Source organism: Heteronotia binoei, chromosome 4, assembly GCF_032191835.1.
Source record: "Heteronotia binoei isolate CCM8104 ecotype False Entrance Well chromosome 4, APGP_CSIRO_Hbin_v1, whole genome shotgun sequence".
Taxonomy (NCBI): Eukaryota; Metazoa; Chordata; class Lepidosauria; order Squamata; family Gekkonidae; genus Heteronotia; species Heteronotia binoei.
The window spans coordinates 5,853,516-5,878,394 of record NC_083226.1 but is presented as its reverse complement, the minus strand read 5'-3'; the positions used below and the strand labels follow the sequence as shown (position 1 = coordinate 5,878,394).

The window sequence follows — 24,879 nt, the reverse complement described above, 5'->3', positions numbered from 1 at the left end:
ATGTATTCAGCACTGCTCCAAGCCACATTTCGGTGCCCTCTTCTGCAGCATGCTCCCAGCCTCTAGACTTCCCTTCTTGATTTTATAAGCCGTATGTTTATAATACCCAATGTACCTTTACTCCTTTGGGAGAGATTTGCAGCCAAATTGTTTGGTATAGCTCGTAAGTCGTATAATAATTTAAGCCCCTTTATCTTGTACAGTGTTTCTGTATCTGTAGAGCAGCTAACCAGGCAACCTGCATTTAAAGATAAAATTTCTTATGGATTTGCTTAAACGAAATGGAAGACTAATGGCGCCTTTGCCAGATTAAACTTGAGAAAGTGTTGCAATTGACGACTTATTTGCATCACATAGAATTTCCATCTGAGATTGCACGTATCATCTGCTGGGTCCTTTTTAAAAATCAGGTTTTCATACCATCTCTCTTTTTAGGGAGATTTCTGTGAGGGGTGGGGAGTATCTCAGGCACCCTATTGGTAGATTTTAAAGACTTAAAGAACTTAAAGACTTTAAGTTCATGAATGGTACATAGTCACTTCTTTGTAAATTAGTTTCAGGTAGGGCTCCCAAGCTCCCAGCCCAGGCGGGGGTTCTCCCATTCAGGAGGTCCCCAACCCACTGATCTGTATTGGGCCAGCAGAGGGATCCCCTCTCAAAGTCACTGGTGTGATGACATCACTCACAAGTGATGTCATCACACTGGCGACATCGCGCACCAGCCGCTCTAGGAGCTTCTGGGAAAACTATGGTTTTTCTGGATGATCTAGCAATTTGGGAGGGAAACTCTATGGCAGGGGTGGCCAGCGGTAGCTCTCCAGATATTTTTTTGCCTACAACTCCCATCAGCCCCAGCTATTGGCCATGCTGGCTAGGGCTGATGGGAGTTGTAGGCAAAAAACATCTGGAGAGCTACCATTGGCCACCCCACTCTATGGTACCATAGACTTTCTCTCTGAAATTGCTAGAGAGTCCAGGAAAACAATAGTGTTTCCCCGGAAGCTGCTAGAGTAGCCAGCATGCAATGTCGCTGGCATGATGACATCACTTGCAAGTGATGTCATCATGCTGCTTGTGCTTTGCACGCATGAAAAAAGTCCCCTACCTGAGGCCATGGGGGCCTTGGCAACCCTACTTTCAGGAGGTGACTGACACTTTGGGGATGGTTACTATGGAGGGGCCTTTCAAAGTGCTGGATATTCAGCACATCCAGTCAAGTCAAGTCAGCCTTTATTGGCATAAAATATATAGATGTATATATCAGAGCAAATTGGTTTAAAAAAAAAAGATAAAATGGAACGATTGCATACATATACATCAGGAAAAGCATAAACGTAAACTATTTCTATGAGATCCTCTGTCTTGCCTTTAAAACAGAATAAAGAAACTTAACCTCTTTCTCAGTGACACTAGATGAAGTATCGTTCAAAAGATTATAGACGTTAAGTGCATCAGAACAATAAACCATGCTAACTAAAAGAGGATGTAAATACTTGTGACGAAGATCTGTATACAAATTACAATAAAGAAGAGTCACTGACTCCACACATTTTCGCTTACAGAGGCAGTATCTGACTGAGTAGGCTGTCTTGTTAAAGCTGCCATAAAGAATGGCAGAGGGCATGGCGTTGCATCTGGCAAGGGAAAAAGCTCTACGCTGCTGGGGCACCTGCAAGACGGATAGATATGAGGCCATTTTCCCAGTACTAAGAGAGATCTCAAAACTCAGTGGGGAACAAGTTTTCTTAGCCAAACTGTATGGGTCTTGGCGCTCATTATCTAGCAACCTGTTTTTAATTGGTTGGACTGCGGTGGTGAAGGACAGCAGGGACAATAGTTCTAGGGATAACCCCATTGCTTTTATTTTTCTCTCAATTTGTATTCAGCACATCAGCCAATTGAGGCCCCCAACAGGGCACCCAAGGGAGTTGAGGCACCCCCCAACTCTTTTCCTGGTGCCCACGTGTTTTTTAAAAAGTGTTTAAATGACTTTAAGTATTTTGAGAAAGGGAAGGGGCCATGGCTCAGTGATGGAGCATCTCGTCGGCATGCAGAAGGTCCCACGTTCAATCTCAGGGACCTCCAGTTAAAAAGGACCAGGCAGTAGGTGATGTGAAAGATCTCCGCCTGAGACCCTGGAGAGCTGCTGCCAGTCTGAGTAGACAATACTGGCTCTGAAGGACCAAGGGTCTAATTCCGTATAAGGCAGCTTCATGTGTTCATGTGATGTTGCAGCTGCCCCTGAAAGTCATAAATGGATCAACATAATCTAATGATATTTTTTTTGTCCTTTTGTGATTACAGGTTTAAGATTTTTACGAGCGCTTAGGCTGATACAGTTCTCAGAAATTTTGCAGTTTCTGAATATCCTTAAAACAAGGTAAGGCATTGGCATCTACTGTTTCCTTTTTTGCTTCTCTGGGACATGAAGGGGCCAGTTTAGCTATTACTTCCCCTCCTCCTTTGATGTGCTTGCTCTGTGAGTCCTCTACTGGATAACATTTATTGATTAGTGAATTGAGGGAGTTACTTTGACATTTGTGGAGCAAGTCTAGGCTAAAAGCAGCCCAGTGTCAATCCCCCCCACCCATTCCATGTTTTCAAGGGGCATTTTATTGGGTTCAGTAAACTACTAGTTCCGTGGAACTAACCTCATGGTCTCAAATGTATGCTCATGGGTGATGTTCTTTTAAAAATCTTTGCCACTGAATTCTCCAAAATACGTTTTGGCAAACAGATCTGTCCCTCTGGATTTATGAGTTTGGAAATTTCTTACAGCTTTAAGTGCAGTATCCTAGCTGCTGCTAACAGTACTATCCGTACTGTTGTGAGGTTGTGCCTTGGAAATAGTTACGACGCCCTGCTCATAAGTTACAATGAACGCACGTACAAACAGTGTACAGCGTGCCCCTGTTTTTTTATTTATGCATGCATTGAGTAATGTTCATGTTATATTTATGAGAAGACAAGAGTCACTGGAAAAGGCAATAAGGCTAGAAAAAGTTGAAGGCAGAAAGAAAAGAGAAAGACTCAGCATTAGATGGATGGACTCAAAGAAGCCATGGCCCTCACTTTGCAAGACCTGAGTTAGGCTGTTAATGGTAGGATGTTTTGGAGGTCGATATGATACCGTAAAGTTTATTACCTATGGCCAAAGGCCGTTACAATCTACACATACTACATAATTGCCAGTATCAGCATTAAAACAATCTAACCATAAAGTACTAATCAAATAAAAGTATTGGCCCTTTTAAATGCAACTGTAGCCCGTATTTTCTTGCCTGCTAAAGTGAAGAATGACACTCTGTAGGAAACAAATGGATCACTGTCTGAGAAAACAAAAAGAGGCTTCTCTGAGCCTGAAGAAAAATTTAAGCCCATTTAAAAGTGCCGCGAGAAATTTGGTTCTCTGCCGAAAAAGAGAACTTTGTTACCGTTGCTCTAATTGAATAATTTTTGTTTCATTATTTAATTAAATAATTAATTGTTTTAATTAAATTATTTTTATTAAGATAAATTCCAAGCAACAACACCACAAAAAAGCTAGGAAAAAATAAAAAAATATACAGAATTATTACTACTTGCTGTGCATTAGAATGTGAATGATATGAATATTTGGTATGATATGATGACAGATGACCTAAGATGGCACCTGGATCAAGGCGGGTCAGCGCTGCTGCTACTTCTCGATCTGTCAGCAGCATTTGACATGGTCGATTACGACCTTATGACCCACCACCTCGCCGTCACTGGAGTTTGGGGTGTGGCCTTACAATGATTTTCCTCCTTTCTCCGGGGACGGGGACAAAGGGTGTGGCTTGGCGAGCAGACTTCCTTGCGGCATCCATTTATATGTGGAGTGCCACAGGGAGCCATTCTCTCGCCAATATTATTTAACATCTATATGCGCCCCCTTGCCCAGATTGCCCAAGATTTTGGTCTAGGTTGCCACCAGTACACTGATGACACCCAACTCTATCTGTTGATGGGTGGCCGGCCAGTCGCTGCCGCTGACCAGTTTTCCGAGGCATTGGGAGCCGTGGCTGGGTGGTTACAACAGAGCTGGATGAAATTGAATCCAGCTAAGATGGAGGTCCTGTACCTGAGTTGGGGTGGGATGGGGATGGGCATCAAGCACCCAGTTTTGGATAGTGCCACATTGGTGCTAGCCCAACAGGTGAAGAGCTTGGGAGTGACCTTGGATGCCTTCCTTTCCATGGAGGCCCAGATCACGATGGTTACCAGGTCTGCCTTTTGTTATCTTTGGCAGATCAGGCAGCTAGCACCATATCTATTCCCTCAGGACCTGACTACAGTGATCCATGCAATGGTCACTTCCAGACTAAACTACTGTAGCTCGCTCTACGCTGGCTTACCCTTGAGACTGATCCAGAAACTGCAGCGGGTGCAGAATGCGGCAGCCTGCCTGCTGACTGCACTACCTTTACGGGTGGGCATTCGGCTGGCGCTCCACAGTCTGCACTGGCTGCCCATTGAGTACCGGATCCGCTTCAAGGTTTTAGTTCTAATGTTTAAAGCCTTATGCGGCCTGGGACCGACATACCTGCGGGACCGTCTCCTTCCATATATGCCCAGGAGGTCGTTACATTTGGCCTCCCAACATCTGTTGGCTGTCCCTGGCCCAAGAGATGCCCGGCTTGCCTCAACTAGGGCCGAGGCTTTTTCAGTCCTGGCCCCGACCTGGTGGAATCAGCTCCCGATTGAGATCCGGGCCCTACCTGGCTTATTAGCCTTCCGTAGGGCCTGTAAAACGGAGCTGTCCCACCAGGCTTTTAGCTGAGGCTGTGGGCATCTATTCTTGATCAGGTTGGCCTCCCCAGCCAGCGCCGTCATCTGTGCTAGGAAATGGAATAAAAACTGCCATCTCTATGAGATATCATGATGTGAGACGGCTAGATTGGGCAATATGTGATATTATGGTAAACTTCTCCGAGTGTTGTTGAGTTGTCTGTTTTTAAAATGTTTTTATTGTATTTTGTTGTTTTATCATATGTCGTACTCCTCCCTGAGCCCTATGGGGAATAGGTGGAATAGAAATATACTAAAATAAATAAATAAATAAATAGGAATATTTGAATGAATATTTGATATGAATGTGAATGATAGGAATATGTGTACTTTGGAACAACTCCTGAGGAAACCTATCTGTGAAACACTATCCTGAGCTAACGGAAGTGTTGAACATATGAACATATGAAGCTGCCTTATACTGAATCAGACCCTTGGTCCATCAAAGTCAGTATTGTCTTCTCAGACTGGCAGCGGCTCTCCAGGGTCTCAAGCGGAGGTTTTTCACACCTATTTGCCTGGACCCTTTTTTGGAGATGCCAGGGATTGAACCTGGGACCTTCTGCTTCCCAAGCAGATGCTCTACCACTGAGCCACCGTCCCATCGTGGTTTATCTTTCTGTGGAAATTCTCGTTCCTGGAGCAAAGCTTTGTCATCTCCAGTGGAATTTTACCTGGTTTACACCTAGCACTTTGTTGTGAACTTTACAATGACTCTAAGAAATAACAGGTGTAAAATCATTGACCTTGGAAATAGACAGCATCTGTTTTTCTGTATGGGAGAGTGTGTGCCATTTGTGTTGCCTTATGAAATTATGGAACTGAACTTTTCAAGCTTGTAAACAAGTTTATTTTTCATAATTCTTGTGCACAGTAGTTTTTGTTTCTTGTCTATATAAGGACAGGATAAAATGTAGTGCCATAGGACCTCTGGAACTGAAGCTTCGCAAATGCAAAGACAGGAAGCCAGCAATATTTGGGAGTAACATCCAGTTAACAAAACCATCAGCATGGTTTGAAACCTAATTGAAGTGAAGGCTATTCTGAGGTTATGGGGGAGGGGGAGATATTAAGGAGGTAGGAAGCTCTAGCATGGCCCCTTTTAATCAGTTTGAACCACTGGGAGAATTTGGACTGGGAAACTGACGGCCTATCTGTTGCAGCATCACATTTAAAACCCAGGTATGAATATTGGAACCAGCTATGGGGACACCCTGGGTGACATCTGATATGGAGGAGCAATGGGCAATGTTATTATAGCAAATAGATGGTATTTGCAGCATCATTTCATAACATTGCCTGAGAAGTAAATTGGTGGTGTCATTGCGCAGCTTTAAAAATGAATCGGTCTCCATAGGGAATAATGGAGCACCCAGCAGACATTCCCCCGTCCGCTTTCTGATGACCCTGAAGGCCTCCAGACTGGGGGATCCCCTGTTCCCAATTGGGCATTGCGAGCAAAAAAAACCCCACCGTGATATATTAACGAAAACACTAATCACAATTTATATTAATTTTAAATAGAGTGATAATCAACACGTACATCCCATCACTTAATTTACATAGGGTAAGACGTACTTATGACAATAAATCCAATACAACTGAGCACACATGAAATCTTGACTGAAAATTACTTCCAATAAATTGCAAAGTGCAAAAAAAAGTGCTTGCATGTTGAAACAATTTTGCAGATGGATTGGCAACCCTACCTTGGGATTCCAGTGCAAGTGCGGTGGGTGCCGCCACAAATCGCCTGTAGCCGCTTCTTATCTGTAGTCACACAGTGAAGATCCTTCAGTGAAGCAGTGGGGGTGGCAGCCGCCAAAAGAACATGTTTAAAAATCTGCCCAGTCAACCAAATCTCCAGTGGGGAGTCAGAAACCTTCCTGGGCCAAAGCCCACCTGGCCCTGCCCACTTGGTGGGCACCAGGAAAGGTGCCAGTGGGCGCCCTGATGCCCACCAGAACCATGTTGGAGACCCCTGTACTAGAAGTTCTGGGTGCAACTTTTGTCCATGCAGTTCCTCATTAAAATAAGGAATTGCATGTGGATGTATCCTGCCTTGCCAGACAGGAACAAGGAACTGTCCACACAGCATCCTGATAATTAGCTAATTGCAAAGAAACCCATTATTTATCTACAGTTTACCTTTGTTATTTACTTGTGGCTGCACAGACTGGCTTGGAATCATAGAGTTGGAAGGGACCTCCAGGGTCATCTAGTCCAACCCCCTGCACAATGCAGGAAACTCACAAACGCTTCCCCCTAAATTCACAGGATCTTCATCGCTGTCAGATGGCCATCTAGCCTCTGTTTAAAAACCTCCAAGGAAGGAGAGCCCACCACCTCCCGAGGAAGCCTTTTCCACTGAGGATCGCTCTAACTGTCAGGACGTTCTTCCTAAAGTTGAGCCGGAAACTCTTTTGAATTAATTTCAACCCACTGGTTCTGGTCCTACCTTCTGGGGCCACAGAAAACAATTCCACACCATCCTCTATATATCCCTTCAAGTACTTGAAGATGGTGCTCATATCTTGCATGTTTATTCTTCATATTTATTTCCCATCATTTTATTAAAAAGAGTCAAGGAAAACTGTTCAAATTATTATAGTAGATATCCTCTCCCCCCCCCCCACTTTGATTTCTATGATGTTTCAGTGAAACGATGGGGGCTTAGACTGGTCTCACTCAGAATTAGGAACGGCACAGCTGTCTCAAAGAGCTTAAACAGCGGGAAAATGATGGTGACTAATCCGGCCTCTATATTTAGAACCTGGGTTGAAAAGACAGAGGCATTTTTCATAAACACAGGAGATATGAACAGTAACCGAAGAACCACAGAAACATTTGCAGAATGCTGGTGGATAAGTTATTGGCCAGTTGAAAGCTCTTTCTGCGTATTTGTTTATAACTCGATGCAGGGCTTTTTTTTGTAGCAGGAACTCTTTTGCATATTAGGCCACACACCCATGATGTAGCCAGTCCTCCTGGAGCTTATTGTAGGCCCTGTCCTATGAGCCCTGTAAACTCTTGGAGGATTGGCTACATCAGGGAGGTGTGGCCTAATGCAAAAGAGTTCCTGCTACAAAAAAAAGCTCTCTTGATCACTGCAGTATCAAATGGTGATGGTGTAACTGTGAATGAGCCCTTCAGGCCATTTGCATGAGTGCCTTTCAGTGGATTCAATTCACACATTTATCCGGGTGCAGTAGGCCCACCAAGTATATAACACCATGGTCTCTTGCTGCCCATCTTCTATATAAAACTTATTTTAATCATGCCCATCCTCTAAATACTGAGCTCCATGGTGCAGAGTGGTAAAGCTGCAGTACTGCAGTCCTAAGCTCTGCTCATGGCCTGAGTTCGATCCTGGCAGAAGCTGGGTTCAGGTAGCCGGCTCAAGGTTGACTTAGCCTTCCATCCTTCCGAGGTCGGTAAAATGAGCACCCAGCTTGCTGGGGGGAAAGTGTAGATGACTGGGGAAGGTAGTGGCAAACCATCCCGAAAAAAGTCTGCGGTGAAAATGTTGTGAAGGCAACATCTCCCTAGAGTCGGAAACGACTGGTGCTTGCACCTTTACCTTTTACCATCCTCTAAGGACCTTGGGAGCATTTTATCCCCACCACATCCCTGTGAAATAGGTTAGGCTGGAAGAGAGTGACCAGCTCAAGGTCATCCAGTGAGCTCCATGGATGAATGGAAATTTGAACCTGAGTCTTCTGTATCTTAATCCAACACTCTCGTAGATGCTGTCTATATTATGGAGTGTTTATAATGGAGGTGGTGCAAAATGCTATCAACTCACAGCAGACTAATGGTGATCCTCTCAAACATGTGTCCTGAGGGCCAGATCAGACTCTCAGAGGGCTCCTATCAGGCCTGCAAGCAATTCACTGTCATCTGCTTCCTTCTATCTTGCTTCCTTCTGCATCACTTGCTTTGCCAGGCTTAGTCATTTACACAGGAGCTACAGAGTAAAGCCTCTATTTTCTCCATTGGCTTACCAGCAGATGAAGGAATTTACAAAAGCTTGCAAGGCAATGCCCAGCCATTTCATGTTTTCCCCTGTGTCTTAGGCTCAAAGCGTTGACCATGAGATTTCTTTAATGAATGTCAATAAATCAAAAGTAGATTTGTAGACAAAATACTGCAAGAGTATTTTTTTAAACAAAATACTGCAAGAGTATTTGTTTGGTGTAGTGGTTAAGTGTGTGGACTCTTATCTGGGAGAACCGGGTTTGATTCCCCACTCCTCCACTTGCACCTGCTGGAATGGCCTTGGGTCAGCCATAGCTCTGGCAGAGGTTGTCCTTGAAAGGGCAGCTGCTGTGAGAGCCCTCTCCAGCCCCACCCACCTCACAGGGTGTCTGTTGTGGGGGAGGAAGGTAAAGGAGATTGTGAGCCGCTCTGAGAGTCTTCGGAGTGGAGGGCGGGATATAAATCCAATATCATCTTCTTCTTCTTCTTCTTCTTCTTCTTCTTCTTCTTCTTCTTCTTCTTCTTCTTCTTCTTCTTCTTCTTCTTCTTCTTCTTCTTCTTCTTCTCATATTTTATTTTTTAAATCTTTAATTGTGTTTATCTGTGTCCATTATAAAGTGTATAGCTCTGCTACCTGGCATTACATTTTATGACACACATGGCCTGACCCGACAAAGTCTCATTTATGTCAGATCCAGCCCTCATAACAAATGAGTTAGAAGAAGAAGACTGCAGATTTATACCCTACCCTTCTCTCTGAATCAGAGACTCAGAGCAGCTTACAATCTCCTATATCTTCTCCCCCCACAACAGGCACCCTGTGAAGTGGCTGGGGCTGAAAGGGCTCTCACAGAAGCTGCCCTTTCAAGGACAGGTATTGACGTTGTGAGCTACTGCATAAATTAGTGTGCTGTGGGGTCATCCTTCCTGAGCGAAGACAAAAATGTGTGAGCTGGAGGCTAAAAATCTGTGAGCTAGGTCACACTAGCTCAGCTTAGAGGGAACACTGGCCCTGGGTACAGGACATTTATTGCATTCAGAATATCATCCATTCATTCATGTTATTTATTACAATCTGAGGTCAACCGTCACCACATAAGGGCACAAAATGTACCAGAACAATCAAAACCCTTAACTTAGTTAACTGTTAATTTTAGCAATAAAAAAAGGTAAAGGTAGTCAGTCCCCTGTGCAAGCACCAGTCATTTCCAACTCTGGGGTGATGTTGCATCACAACAAATACAGCACAATTTAAAAAGATTAAAGCCTCCATTGTCTTATCAAAGCGCACAGTTTGGCCACCTCAGGATCTGCCTGAAAACTTTGATAACATAGAAGTGATATACAGGGAATGAATGTCCTTATAAAATTAACGGTGAAGTAAGATGTGTTCAGTAGTTTCCACAGCATTCAGCTGGCAAAAACAGACACAGTAGGAATACAGCATACCTAAAATATTTGCCTTGCAGCAGAGTGGAAGGTAGAATAATGAAACAGGCAAAGGTAAACACTCTGCAGTATTTAGGAGATTCTAAATCAAAAAAGTAATTTAGTGGAACAATTTTTAAACAGTGTTTCCCTACCATTGGATAAACATGGTAAAGGATGGAGTTTTCAGATTCAAAGAAGCAGGGGAAATCCTTAGATTTAGAACTTCATGAGGACTCTTTTTTTGTAGCAGGAATTCCTTTGCATATTAGACCACACCCACCTGATGTAACCAGTCATCTTGGAGCTTACAGTGGCCCTATACTAAGAGTCCTTGTGAAGTGTCTGTTTCTGTCTATCAATAAAGGAACAACTTGGAAGAGGGTCTTTAATTGAGAATCGCTACAGAGCGGGTAGCCTGGCCTCTCTTGTTGCTGGGTTTAAACCAAGGACCCTGCTCACCCCAGCCCCCCGCTCCCTCCCTCCCCCCAATGATCCTCTCTTGCAGCTTGGAGAAGGAAATGAAGATCAGCTGGGGGTGGTGCAGAGCCCACAGATCCAGGCCTCTTTGGCTGGGGCTGGCTGGCTCCTAGGTTTGAACCCAGCTGCAAGAGGAGGCAGGGGGAGCTGGGAGCCCCACACCACCCCCGCTGATCCAACTTGCTTGCAGGCATGGCTGGGGACTGGACTGCCCAACAGAGCCTGCAAAGGAGCTGATCATGTGCAAATTCTCCCCGCAGACTTGGTGGGGACTTTGCTGGGCAGCCTGGTTCAAACTGGGAAGGAAGGAAGGAAGGAAGGAAGGAAGGAAGGAAGGAAGGAAGGAAGGAAGGAAGGAAGGAAGGAAGGAAGGAAGGAAGGAAGGAAGGAAGGAAGGAAGGAAGGAAAGAAGGAAAGGAAGAAAGAAAGAAAGAGAAAGAAAGAAAGAAAGAAAGAAAGAAAGAAAGAAAGAAAGAAAGAAAGAAAGAAAGAAAGAAAGAAAGAAAGAAAGAAAGCTTATTGGAGGGGGGGGGGGCTGAGCCATATCAGTAGCGAAATCTCTGGTCTGTATTTAGCTTAATAAAGACCTGAGAAATACTGACACAGTATTAGGGGGATATTTATTTGGCTTGGTTTATCCCAAACTCACACCCCCTAGTTGCAGCGAGGGTGCTTTCTTGCTCAATTTTGGAAGAATGCTGAAGGGATTTCCTTGGATAGGTGGCACACTAAATTAAGGAATATAACAGCACTTGAAAACAAATAAGACTATATTAATTCAGGGTGTGTGTGTGGAGGGGGGGGGAGGAAAATGATTTTAAAATAATTTGGACTAGTTTAATAATTTATTTAATGGGATTTCCAGACAATAGCTCATTAAGGGTTTTTCTTTAATGAACGGAGACCCTTGCCTGAAAAGCTGAACAAGTCATTGAATATTTAGATTACAGGATACTATTTCTCAGAAACACAATCAATGAAAATGATGTAAAGGCTCAGCCAACATGGATGGAAGCACCCCCTCTCCCCTTTTCTCCTTCCTTTTTCTTCTGTTCATGATTTTTCTCATAGTGGTGTATGTGGGTGGATGGATGGATGGATGGATGGAGAGAGAGAGGCAGGTTGAGAGAGAGAGATCATCTCTTATATTGAATATGAAGTTATTAGCTGGCTTTTGTCATGTTCTGTGCGAGAGAGGCCTAGTGGGCCTAGGGAGCCTGAGAGGCCTGTGTCGCAGTAGGGAGAGACAGCCTACAATCCCCAGAATGCTTGGCGCTGGTTTCAGCCAATCGACATCCAAGTAGGCTCTGAGGGGAATTGTTTAAAAGCTCTCTCAGGAGACAGGCACTGTTCTCTCCTCCTGAGAGGTCAAGCAGGCTGCTGTGTAGGGGGAAAGTCCCTCACCCCGAGGGAGAGGGAGCAGGCCGAGGCCTGGGGCCTCACAGACTGGGGACAGTTCAGTCACGTTAGGGACTTTATGTTTATTTTCCTTTACTCATATTACTTATATGGTTTAAAGCGCCTTATCTGTTCGTTTGTTGTTCAGTCGCACAGTCGAGCCCAACTCTTTGCAGTCCCCTGGACCAAGCCAGGCCCTCCTGCCTTCCACCACCCTCCAAAGTCCACTCTAATTCATGTCAGTTACATCAGAAACATTGTCCAGCCTTCTCCTCTTCTGCCCTTCCCAAGCTGCAACCCCCACCCCCAATTTCCAGGTATTTCCCAGTCTACAGCTGGCAACACTGTCTAGCGTGCCCTTCAGTTGCAGCAGTGGGCTGTGTTTGTGTATTTTAGACATGCCCAAGAGCAGGGGTCGTTTTGTAGAAAAAGAGGCAGTGGCGCTCATCCAGGGATTGTTATGCAGCTGCACCTACTATTCAATGGACAAGGAGGTGGGACTCTCAGAAAGGTTCAGGAGCTGTGCTCCTGTGAGTTCCCGCTGAACCCGAGGCCTGCCCGAGAAAGAGTTTTTGTTCCCCTTGGGCATATGCCAGTTTGGGGTAGTGGTTAAGTGTGCGGACTCTTATCTGGCAGAACCGGGTTTGATCCCCCACTCCTCCACTTGCACCTGCTGGAATGGCCTTGGGTTGTCCTTGAAAGGGCAGCTGCTGTGAGACCCCTCTCAGCCCCACCCACCTCACATGGTGCCTGTTGTGGGGGAGCGAGATAAAGGAGATTGTAGGCCGTTCTTAGACTCTTTCCTTGGAAGGGCAGCTGCTATGAGAGCCCTCTCAGCCCCACCCACCTCACAGGGTGTCTGTTGTAGGGGAGGAAGGGAAAGGAGATTGTGACCCGCTCTGAGACCCTGTTCTTGAAAGGGCAGCTGCTGTGAGAGCTCTCTCTCAGCCCCACCCACCTCACAGGGTGTCTGTTGTGGGGGAGGAAGGGAAAGGAGATTGTAGGCCACTCTGAGACTCTGTCCTTGAAAGGGCAGCTGCTGTGAGAGCCCTCTCAGCCCCACCCACCTCACATGGTGCCTGTTGTGGGGGAGTGAGATAAAGGAGATTGTAGGCCGTTCTTAGACTCTTTCTTTGGAAGGGCAGCTGCTATGAGAGCCCTCTCAGCCCCACCCACCTCACAGGGTGTCTGTTGTAGGGGAGGAAGGGAAAGGAGATTGTGACCCGCTCTGAGACTCTGTTCTTGAAAGGGCAGCTGCTGTGAGAGCTCTCTCTCAGCCCCACCCACCTCACAGGGTGTCTGTTGTGAGAGAGGAAGGTAAAGGAGATTGTGAGCCATTCTGAGACTCTTCAGAGTGGAGGGCGGGATATAAATCCAATATATTCTTCTTCTTTCATAGAATCACAAAATCATAGAGTTGGAAGGTATCTCTAGAGTCATCTATGCAGGGAGCCCACTGCAGGGAGCCCACAAACACCTCCCCCTAAATTCACAGGATCTTCATTGCTGTCAGATGGCCATCTAGCCTGTTTAAAAACCTCCAAGGAAAGAGAGCCCACCACCTCCTGAGGAAGCCTGTTCCACTGGGGAATCGCTCTAATGGTCAGGAAGTTCTTCCTAATGTTTAGCCCAAAACTCTTTTGATTTAATTTCAACCCATTGGTTCTGGTCCTACCTTCCGGGGCCACAGAAAACAATTCCACACCATCCTCTAAATGATAGCCGTTCAAGTATTGAAGATGGTGATCATATCACCTCTCAGCCGCCTCCTCTCCAGGCTAAACTTCCCCAGCTCCTTCAACCTTTCCTCATAGGACTTGGTCTCCAGACCCCTCACCATCTTTGTCGCCCTCCTCTGAACCCATTCCAGCTTGTCTATACCCTTCTTAAAATGTGGTGCCCAAAACTGAACACAATACTCCAGGTGAGGTCTTACCAGAGCAGAGTAAAGCGATACCATCACATCACATGATCTGGACACTATACTTCTGTGGATACAGCCCAAAATTGCATTTGCCTTTTTAGCCACTGCATCACACTGTTGACTCATGTTCAGCCTAACACCCCACAGCTCCTGGTTCAGGATGTTTGGGAGGTTATTAATTCATAGGGTTGCCATAAGTCAGAAGGGACTTGATGGAATTTCACATGCACACATGAGAATCTCTGGGTTGGTTTTGAATAATCATGAATAGTTTTACCTCTGTTTCATGTTTATGGCCATTTATCAGAGTGCTTTCTGACATGTAGATTGGTGCTAATTGGCTATGCTGCTTTTTAGATGGTGTCTTTAGATGGTGTCGCATTGGTAACAAATGCCTAATAAAGGTTCTGAGTTCAGTGACACCTTTAAGACCAACAAAGTTTAGTTCTGGCTTTTGTGTGCAGGCATGCTTCTTTAGATCTATGCAGGCAAAAGCTTATACCCAGAATTAAACTCCGTTGGTCTTCAAGGTGTCACTGGACTCAAACTTTGTTCTGCTCCTTTGGACCAACATGGCTGCCCACCTGAATCTAATAAAGGTTTTTTGGGGGGGTGGCAGTGGAGGGGAGGGGCAGCTTGGCCAAGAGAAAACTCTGAGAACATCTGTCTGTTTCTGCCCTTTCCCCAGTAATTCCATCAAGCTGGTGAATCTGTGCTCTATATTTATCAGCACATGGCTGACAGCAGCTGGATTTATACATTTGGTAAGTACACTTTGGGGCTGGGGGGAAGGGAGGATGTTCTCTGCTCTCGGGGTTGCCAACCTCCAGGTAGAGAGAGGTCACTTGTAGGATAAAGACAGCACAATCGAAGTTATAGTGACCGAATAATTAAGAATGTATTAGAACCAAATCATACAAATATGTTCAATGGAAGACTAACTAGCAATAACGATTCCCCAAAAGTTTCCCAGTTCCATCGAAGGAATCCCAATGAACAGGAGGTCGACTTAATTCTTCCTGCTTCGAATCCTCTCCTAGCACAGGGGCTCCAACCACATCTCCCAACCAAAGGCAACAACTCAGAAAAAAATATCAAAATGTTTCTGATGCATAAATAAGTCGCAAAAAGCTGCAAAACCCACAAGATTCTTTTTCAGTGCATCCAAAGGCTGCACATAGAATTTGCAATTTACAAATGGGACAGAAAGTCTCCAGTAAGATTTCAAAATGGCACTAAATTCCAAAAGGTTCCTAGAATCTCCTAGAATTCCAGCTGCCTACAGAGATCTGTTTCCCTGGAGAAAATGTCAACCACACGGGATGAACACAGTAAAAGGCTGGTAATCAGGAGATACCTGTGTCCTAACAAATTTGCTCACAAGGAATTTTCAAAAAAAGATTCTTATCAAAATACACTTTTAAAAGCTTAATATTTGCTCTAATAATTTTACTTCATAAATTTCCTCATACACTTTCACAAAGTGAAGAATATATAATTAAAGCGCTTAAACCCAAACGTTATACAGCATTGCATTTTAAATATACAAAGCACTGAAAACATGAGAACACCAAAAAGTCCACCAAGCCAGAACGCCTTAAAACAACGTTCTTGTTTGCTACATAGACCTCTTCTTTCATATGTTAAAGTTGCTGTACAGTTTCCTCAGCAACAGTGTTTGCAGTGCAGTGATTTCACATGAAATAAAGTTGCATTATTCTCCAAAGAATACCAACAATGTTGCAGAGTTGGCGGGGCTCACATACTATATTAAAGTATGATTGATAACACATTTCCTAGGCAGAATCACGTGCTTCAATATCAACTTCCTCTGATCATAATGCGTCAACAATTCTGGAACCAATGCTCAGAAAGCTATCTGTACAGTTAGTCAATTTCTTCAGCGGCATTGGTGTTCTCCTTATGTTTTCAATGCTTTGTATATTTAAAACGCAATGTTGTATAACGTTTGGGTTTAAGTGCTTTAATTATAATCCCTGGAGAAAATGGCAGCTTTGAGGGGTGGATTCTGCAGCATTGTACTCGACAAAGGTCACCTCCCCTTCCAAATCCCGCACTCCCTAGGCTCCACCACCCAAATCTCCAGGAATTTCCCAACCCAGAGTTGGCAGCCCTAATCTGAGCAGCTGCTGCCATGTGTTACTTTGTTGTTTTTTTCAAAAAAGTGTTTTGGTGATGTCTTGCATGCCTGAGAATGTGTGGCTCTCTCTTGCATTTGTGTGTCTCCCCTGGGGCAAGCCGGTCAGGCAGTTCCCAGCTGTGTGCCCTGGAATATTCGGGGCGCATCTGTCTCCCTTTCAGCATTCAGCTGTTTAGCGCAGCCGCTTCAGGTGCAGCCAGTAGAGCCACGTCTTTCAACATGCTCTAATCTCATTCTGATAATTAATACATCAGAGCATCCTTTAGGAACAGCCTGAATTTTCTATAGCAAGAAGTGACCACTAGGTGGCAGGATTTCCTTAATAATAAGGGACAAAAACTCATCGAATTGGAGTAGGGATACCATATAGTCTAAGAACAAGCAGTTGTATATTACTAATATGTAAGAGTAAAAATCCTTCAAAGGAACCTTATTTGTTATGTCAGATAATGTTTTCATTTCGTCCCATCCTTCTGTCTTCCTCCCACACTCACCTGCCCACATTATTTAAGGCAATGTACCCTAATAAATCAGTTGGCTGAAACTTTCAGGTATAAATAAAAGTATCTTCCGGGTTTCTTGAAACTTCTGGGTTTGATATAAATCACCATTTTAGTATGGTGAAGCATTACCCAGAACAGTAAGCATGGAAACACTTTGGAGTCTATGGTTTGCCTTTTCCCACGGAGATCAACATGGGCCGATTTTATGATTCCATAAACAAGCAGCGCTCTTCTGACTTGCCCAGCAGTGTAGTCCCAACAGGGTTGCCGGAGATCAGTGCCCCTGGAGAAAGCGTCTGCTTCCAAAGGTGGACTCTATGGCACTGACGCCCCACCCCTCCCCAAAGGCCCCTGCCCTTCCCACGTACCACCCCCAGTTCAAAGTTCCAGCAAACTGTCACTTGTTGCTAGCCTTATTTGTTAAGTCAGATAAAGTTTTCATTTCTTCCCATCCTTCCATTCCCCCCCCCCCCACACACACACACACAAACACCTGCACAAATTATTTAAGGCAATGTACCCTAATAAATCAGTTGGCTGAAACTTTCAGGTATATATAAAACTATCTTCCAGGATTCTTGAAGCTCCTGGGTCTGATTTAAATTGCCATTTTAGTATGGTGAAGCATTACCCAGAACAGTAAGCAACCAAAACAGTACCCAGAAACTGTGTGGAGTCCATTGTTTGCTTTTTCCAGTGAGATCAACGTTGGCCAATTTTATGACTCCATAAACAAGCAGCACTCTTCTGACTTGCCCGACAGTGTAGTCCCAACAGGAGAAAATGTCTGCTTCCAAAGGTGGACTCTGTGGCACTGAGGCTCCTCCCCTCCCCAAACCCCGCCCTTCCTGGGCACCACCCCCAGATTCCCAGGAATTTCCCAGCTCTAAGTTCCAGCGAACTCTCACTTGTTGCCGCAATTATGACAAATCAGAGCTTGTCCAGGAGATGCAAGCAGGACCAGCCCTTGGGAATCTGTGAACTAGGTGATTGCCTAGGGTGCCAGCTCCCAGAAGGGGTGAAGGCGGGTGCCCCCTCCCCGCTCATGTTGTCCCTGAGCCTCCCGCTCATTTCTTCTTGGCTCTGAGGGATTGGAGGCCCCCCCCCCCCGATCCCTCAGAGCCAAGAAAGAGTAGCGTTTCCCTTCCCCAGCATCCTCTGATCTGGCCCCACTTGGCCTTCCCATGCTGGCACTCCGCCACTGGAGAGCGGGGGGTGACAAAAACTCCAGCACTGGCCCTGGATGTGAGTTCAAGGCTGGCCACACCTGTTCAGGAGTTTAGAAGTCTGCTGTGGTCCATAGCAAGCAATGTCACCAGCTAGTAAGCTGGCTTGGCTTCTCCTGCAACGTGGTTTGAACTGCATGGCAGGGGCAGCTGAACAGGATTTGTGTGCCTCCCTGTTGCCTGCAGACCTGGCTGGAAGAGTTTCTCTTCCGGCATAGCTTGAACCGCCCTGTGGGAGAAGCTGGCCTCCTGCAGATCTGGCTGGGAGAGCTTCTCCTGCAGTGTGGCTTAAATCCCCCCAGTGTTTCCTCATACTTTTGTATTGGTTCTTTCTTCAGAACAGGGGCCTTTAACATGGCACCCATTAGGGGTGGAATTCTAGCAGGAGCTCCTTTGCATATTAGGCCACGCACCCCTGATGTAGCCAATCCTCCGAGGCTCTTTTTTGTAAACTCTTGTAGGATTGGCTACATCAGGGGTGTGTGGCCTAATATGCAAAGGAGCTCCTGCTAGAATTCTATGCCTGGCACCCATGAAGTGTTTTTAGGAAGTGTTTTTAGAAAGTGGTGGGTCTTTGACCCAGCAGAGCTCCTGACATAAATAGGGAGGAGAGTTAGGGAGGCAAGCAAGGAAAACAGGAAAGTCTTCAACTGCTAGGGGAAGACAGCAATCGAAGGGAAGAGACGCATCTCCCCGGGGAGGGAATTCCACGACTGAGAAGGCCTTGTGTGCAGTTGCCGCTTGATTGACAGGGATGTTTGAGGGGGGGCCTCCAAAGCAGACCACTTTATGGGGGGTTGGTTCACATGGGGCCAGGCAGTCCGTTAGATATAGCCAGGGGTGGAATTCTAGCAGGAGTGCCTTTGCATATTAGGCCACGCCCCCTGATGTAGCCAATCCTCCTGGAGCTTACAAAAAAGAGCCTTGTAAGCTCTCGGAGGATTGGCTGCATCAGGGGGTGTGGCCTAATATTCAAAGGAACTCCCGCTCTAATTCCACCCCTGGGTGTAGCTCTTGGAGGACATTGTCTGTGCCCTGCGGAGGCGCTGGTGTCTCTCTCTTGCTTGCTGGGGAGTCTGTTCATTGGCGGTTGTTCTTTCCTTGTAGGTGGAGAACTCAGGGGATCCATGGGAAGACTTCAGAAACAACCAAGCGCTTACCTATTGGGAATGTGTCTATTTGCTGATGGTTACAATGTCCACTGTTGGTTACGGAGACGTTTATGCAAAAACAACCCTTGGTCGCCTTTTCATGGTCTTCTTCATCCTCGGTGGATTGGTAAAATGCTTACATTATTTCCCTAGTGGACTTGGGGGTTTTTTGTTTTTAACCTGCAGCATGATAGCTAGGCTTGCCAACCTCCTGGTGGGGACTGGAGACCTCCCAAAACGACAACTAGGATTGTCAACCTCCTTACATTGGAGTTCCAGACTACAGAGATCAGTTCCCCTGGAGAAAGTGGCTGGTTTGGGAGGTGGGGCTTTATACCTCACTGAGGCCCCTCCCCAGGACTCACCCCAAGCCAGTGTTCCTGCTAAGCTAAGCTGAGTTAGCATGAGCTAGCTCACAGATTTTTAGCCTCCAGTTTACACATTTTTGTCTTAGCTCAGGAAGGATGACCCCGGAGCACAATAATTTATGCAGTAGTTCACAACTTTAATGCCAGTAGCTCACAAAGTAGAATTTTTGCTCACAAGACTCTGCAGCTTAGGGGGAACATTGCCCCAACCCTCCAGGAATTTTCCAGCCAGGAGTTGGCAACTCTAAGTAGTAGCCTTAACTATAGCCACTTTAAAATAGCATATGTAAAGTTTAAATTGTGTAAAGTTAAAGCGTTTTGCTTTAATGAAAAAGAACCCATTGATCTATGATAGTCGTGCATACAGATACAGAAAAAAGTCCTGTAGGTATTTACAAGATTATAAACCATTGCTTTTCAAACTAACAATTAGTAGTTGTGCATTAGGTTGGCTAGAATGTCTCAAAGGCAGCTGCGGTTTCAAGACCCCTCCCTCCCCTTCTGTGTCCCTTTCCCGATATTACAACAAACACGGTGGCTTCGGATCACCTTTCAAGAGCTGCTTGCGCATTCCAGGCAATGGTGTCCCTTTCTTCTAGGCCCTGGCAGCCATGCCTCATAGCATTGCTGTGGACCAACTTGGGTGCAAATTCCCTAACCAGTCAGCAGTGATTCCCCTGCTACGCTTGCTCACCTAAGCGAGAACATGGATACACACAGGCATGAGGGAAAGGGACCTTCTGATCAAATTGATCTTTTTCTATTTTAGTTTTCTGTTAGAGCTAAAGACACAGTAGCATCTGTTACATTTGTCTTATTTTCTTGTTAAAAAAGAAAGCATCTTTAGTTCTAAGATTTACCCTCTGTAAGGTAAGTGCCGATCACATTCAATGTATATAATTGACGTAGACTGGGCACAGTCTGCTGTATATTTATATCTCTCACATACATCTTTCTGTTGGGATGCTCTGTGTAACAGATGTGTTGAAGGGGTCACAGGCGTGCTCAGGTGCGATAGATGCATGCCAAAACAAAACACCAGGTGTACCAGCAGCGGCTCTGAGAAGTATCCAGCCCCTGGGAATTGTTTGTTGGACAAAACATGGCAGATTTATTTATTTATTTTTCTCTTCATCACCCTTTTCTTTGACATATCCTTACATGTCCTTATCAACTTTTGTGAAAGGTCAACTTTTTAAAAAACGTATATGTATATACATATAAACTCTTTCTGTGTGTATACATATATGTCTGTGTGTGTGTATTTATATATACATCTATGTATATATGTAGTTATACCATGTTCATTCTTACATACAGAGATAATGTTTATATCTTTGATAACAGGTGTAAACTACTTCATCTCTCTTCTTATAGTTCACATTCACCCTACTGATATATCTCGAGGTTTTGGCTTGCTTCATCTTTGGTGTTTTTTGTTTTTTTTAAACTTTGGCGGCCTGTAATCATACACTATACCCACTTGCTCCCCATCAGGAATTGATAGCCATGGCCTTTATGGATTTAGATCACCCCCTGGGTCTTATTTTATTATCCTTTTTTTTTAAAAAAAGAAAGAAATATCTGTTTTGTTTTGTGTGCCTGTTCTTTTCCCCACACCTTGGCCCAGGTGTGTGCCTCTTTCCAAACCAACTTTTGTGTCAACTTTCTTGCTTTGGTTTTATCAGCCTTTTTAAGAGGAAAAAAAACTTTTTAAAAAAAAAAATAAAACAACCTTTATAGATCTAAGTCTTTTACGTTTTCGGATCTTAAAGACGATATATCTTCTTCAAAATATTCCATCATTCCCCCTTTCTTTGGCCTCTCTTTTTAGTCTTTTCTTCTGTCTTCTATCTTCTCCCTTAGGCCATGTTTGCCAGCTACGTCCCCGAAATCATAGAGTTAATAGGAAACCGCAAGAAATATGGTGGTTCCTATAGTGCGGTTAGTGGAAGAAAGTAAGTATCCTGGGCGGCACGGCTGCCTCTGCTGCAGTAGAACTCTCTCTGCATGCCATTTTCTTTTTTTGTGTTTGTTTTTTTTTGTTTTGTTTCGTGCATGTAGGCAATGTTTGCACGCTACGTGCCAGAAATTGCTGCTCTCATCCTTAATCGGAAGAAATTCGGCGGGACTTTTAACGCTACTCGAGGCAGAAAGTAAGTCTTTAAAACAAAAACGAAACAAAAATAAAGGAAAGCGAAAGTAAGCCCAGGGCCGGTTGTGTGACTTTATTCAGCCAGCCAAGGTGGTGGCATTTGAACTCACAGACACACCCCATTGTGCTACAGTGCGTGCAGAGCGTTTTTTGTAGCAGGAACTCCTTTGCATATTAGGCTATACCCCTATGATGTAACCAGTCCTCCCAAGAGCTTACAGGGCTCTTCTTACAGGGCCTACTGTTAGCTCTTCGAGGATTGGCTACATCAGGGGGGTGTAGCCTAATATGCAAAGGAGTTCCTGCTACAAAAAAAGCCCTGTGTGTGTATGTTTGTGTTCTGTTGACCTCAGATGTTTCCTCCTCCATAATTAATTGTCACACAGCTCAATAGAGACCTGGGCTATGCTAAGGTCCAAGGATTTTCCCTGTTCTCTGGGGAAAGCTCTAGAACTCAGTTGGTACAATCCAGAAGACAACCCTGCTATTATTGATTTGCAGTTATTATATGATACTCGTTTGTTTGGTGTATCAAAGGTTTTGTGTGTGTGTGTACTACTGTAGTTGCTTTCTTTTGTCAGCTTTGACTTTGCAGTACATGTTGTTCAGTCTGAGGGTTTTTTCACACTTAGGGCAGCTCTAGCAGAATCACCTTTTCTGAGAAACGGACTTTCATAGAATCATAGAGTTGGAAGGGATCTCCAGAGTCATTTAGTCCAACCCACTGCACAATGCAGGAAGCTCACAGACACCTACCCCTAAATTCACAGGATCCTCATTGTTGTCAGATGGCCGTCTAGCCTCTGTTTAAAAACCTCCCAAGGAAGGAGAGCCCACCACCTCCTGAGGAAGCCTGTTCCACTTAGGAACTGCTCTAAAACATGGGGGTGTGGTAGATTGTGTGGTCAGAGCCCCTCCCGTAAAGGGGGCTACAGCACTTGTCCACATCAATGTGCATGTGGTTCCCATAGGGTGCTGCTGGTTCACCTTCATATAGAATCCGTAGCCTGAGATGCCTCCCCCATTCTTAGGGTGGGGCTGTGGCTCGCTGGTGGAGTATCTACTTGGCACTTAGAAGGTCCCTGGTTTGAACCCCATCATGTCCAGTTGAAAAAAAAAATCAGGTAATGGGTGATGAAAGAGACCTCTGCCTGAGACCTTGGAGAGCTGCTGCCAGTCTGATGATGCTAATCCTGATGGACCAATGGTTTGATTCCGTGTAGGACAGCTTCCTGTGTTCATGTGACCCCCAAAAGCGTGAGCCAACCCTGAATCAATGTAATCAGTGAATGGTGGCCATTCACTGATCAGGGGTGGCCAAACTTGCTTCATATAAGAGCCACATAGAATAGACATCTGCGAGCCACAAGACATGAACATCAGATGTTTGAGAGCAGCAAGGAAGGAAGGAAGGAAAATAGACGGAGGGAGGAGGAGGTGGAAAGAAAGCAACTTGTAATGCATTCTCCAGGCCACCAGCTGGCTTGGCTTGGAGGAGTGATTTAGAGAGAGAAATGCCTTCTTCAAGTCAATTGGCTGGGTGGTGGGGACTTCCAGAGCCACACAACATGTGTGAAAGAGCCACATGTGGCTCCCGAGCCACAGTTTGGCCATCCCTGGTATAGATGAATCCTAGTCCAAGGCATTTTAAAACTCAATGTCTTATTGGTGGCATTGATATAAATCAATTTGCAAATGTCTGACATGGAAATAATAGGGGGGGTCCTACCCCCGTCCTTCCACTGTACTGAATGCAGCTTGCTTGAATTATTAAAACATTTATACTTCACTTTTCCTTTTGGCTCAAGTTTGAAACCTGCCTAAAATCTAAGGCGGCTTCCTACAACTTCTTCTGTTGGAGAACAAGCTGCTGAAATTGGTTTGGGCTTCCTCCTTCGGCTGAAGGAAGGCTACATGAAGGATGCTTGGTTCACCATCCTGTTATATGTTGATAAAACCAGGCCTTTTTTTTAATAGCAGGAACTCCTTTGCATATTAGGCCACACACCCCTGATGTAGCCAATCCTCCTGGAGTTTACAGTTGACCCTGTACTAAGAGCCCTGTAAGCTATTGGAGGATTGGCTACATTAGGGGTGTGTGGCCTAATATGCAAAGGAGTTCCTGCTAAAAAAAAAAAGCCCTGGATAAAACTACTGTGAGGAGGCACTCTTCTCTGATTCAGATCTCGTAGCAATCTAATCTTTTATTTAGACATCTTTGATATGACCCTGCTTGACAAACATGTTGAACTCCAAGCTCTGGAGATTAGTCAGGTGTTAGGCCTGTCATTTTTAAAACCAGGCCGCCATCCTACCTCCTTCCCTGAAACAGAACCTGTGCTATAAATGCAGACAAAGACAAACCTCACCTTTGCTCTAAGTTCCAACAAAAAGTTATTCTCTTTTTGGGTTGCAGCAAAGATTAACTATTAAGGCACAGGCAACTCTGATTTTCAGAAATTAACTATTTTTAAATCTCCACCAAATAATTGATGGTTCTCTTGATCGTAGTATTAGCAAGACTGCGTGGAATCCACATATGCCTGGTTGTATTTTAACTTATTCTTCTCATTTTATGTTCAGTCTGTGCATTACCATTCCGTGGGGGGAAACGATGATGGAAAGAGTTTGGCAACTAAATGTCCTTTGCTGGTCATAATAAAAGAACTTAGAAAAAAAAAACATTTCCTGTTTCACAGACCATAGAGAAGTGACCTGTCAATATTTCTCAATAAACAGTCTTTTGTTGTTGAATCAAAAGTTGCTTTGTTGTAGGAGCTCAGAAGCTTTACCAAGAACAAATTCCTTGGAAGTAATGAGGTGTACAGGGTTACATAGTTGCTATATAGGATAGCTTCAAAGGGTATCATGCAGATGCAGCTTAAGTCACGGGTTCAAAGGTTACTACATAGTATCTCTTTTATCACTAAGGGATTTAGACTATTAAAATATCTCCCTTTCTCACACTTCTCTGGGACCAGATAAGAACTGTTTGTGTGAATCTGGGGGAGAGGCACATCACAGCTTTACCAGCCAGGTTGTAGCATAAACATCCTTGGGCTAGATGGATTTATTACTTGCCCAAAGGTTGTAAAGGAGAGGGGGGCAGTAGGGACTGGTGACCTGCTCTTTGTCCAAGGAACCATCAGGGCACCCAGAAATATGCATGCTTGACATGACCATGCTGACCATCAACTTTCAGCCCATTGCCTTCCAGCGTCTGAAACCATCAACCGCACAGCATTTGTTGCTGTGACGCCATTATGATGATGTTTGAGCCACATTACTTCGTCTCCAT

General features: G+C 44.8%; 1 protein-coding gene across 10 annotated transcripts in view; it reads left to right on the top strand.

Annotated features, from left to right (window-relative positions):
- The window catches only part of KCNMA1 (potassium calcium-activated channel subfamily M alpha 1), an 866,219-nt gene that overhangs the window by 518,286 nt on the left and 323,054 nt on the right, over positions 1–24,879 (top strand). For 9 of the 10 annotated variants that reach the window (XR_009555312.1, XM_060236715.1, XM_060236714.1 and 6 more), the window contains exons 6-9: positions 2,305–2,380; positions 14,706–14,781; positions 19,015–19,185; positions 21,293–21,384. Coding sequence is in view for 9 of the 10 variants with exons in the window: in XM_060236715.1 (XP_060092698.1) it covers positions 2,305–2,380; positions 14,706–14,781; positions 19,015–19,185; positions 21,293–21,384 (415 nt within the window). In the remaining variant the exon portion in view is untranslated. Of the gene's footprint in view, positions 1–2,304; positions 2,381–14,705; positions 14,782–19,014; positions 19,186–21,292; positions 21,385–21,490; positions 21,583–24,879 lie in introns of all 10 variants that reach the window. The other variant, XM_060236723.1, reaches the window with a different exon arrangement.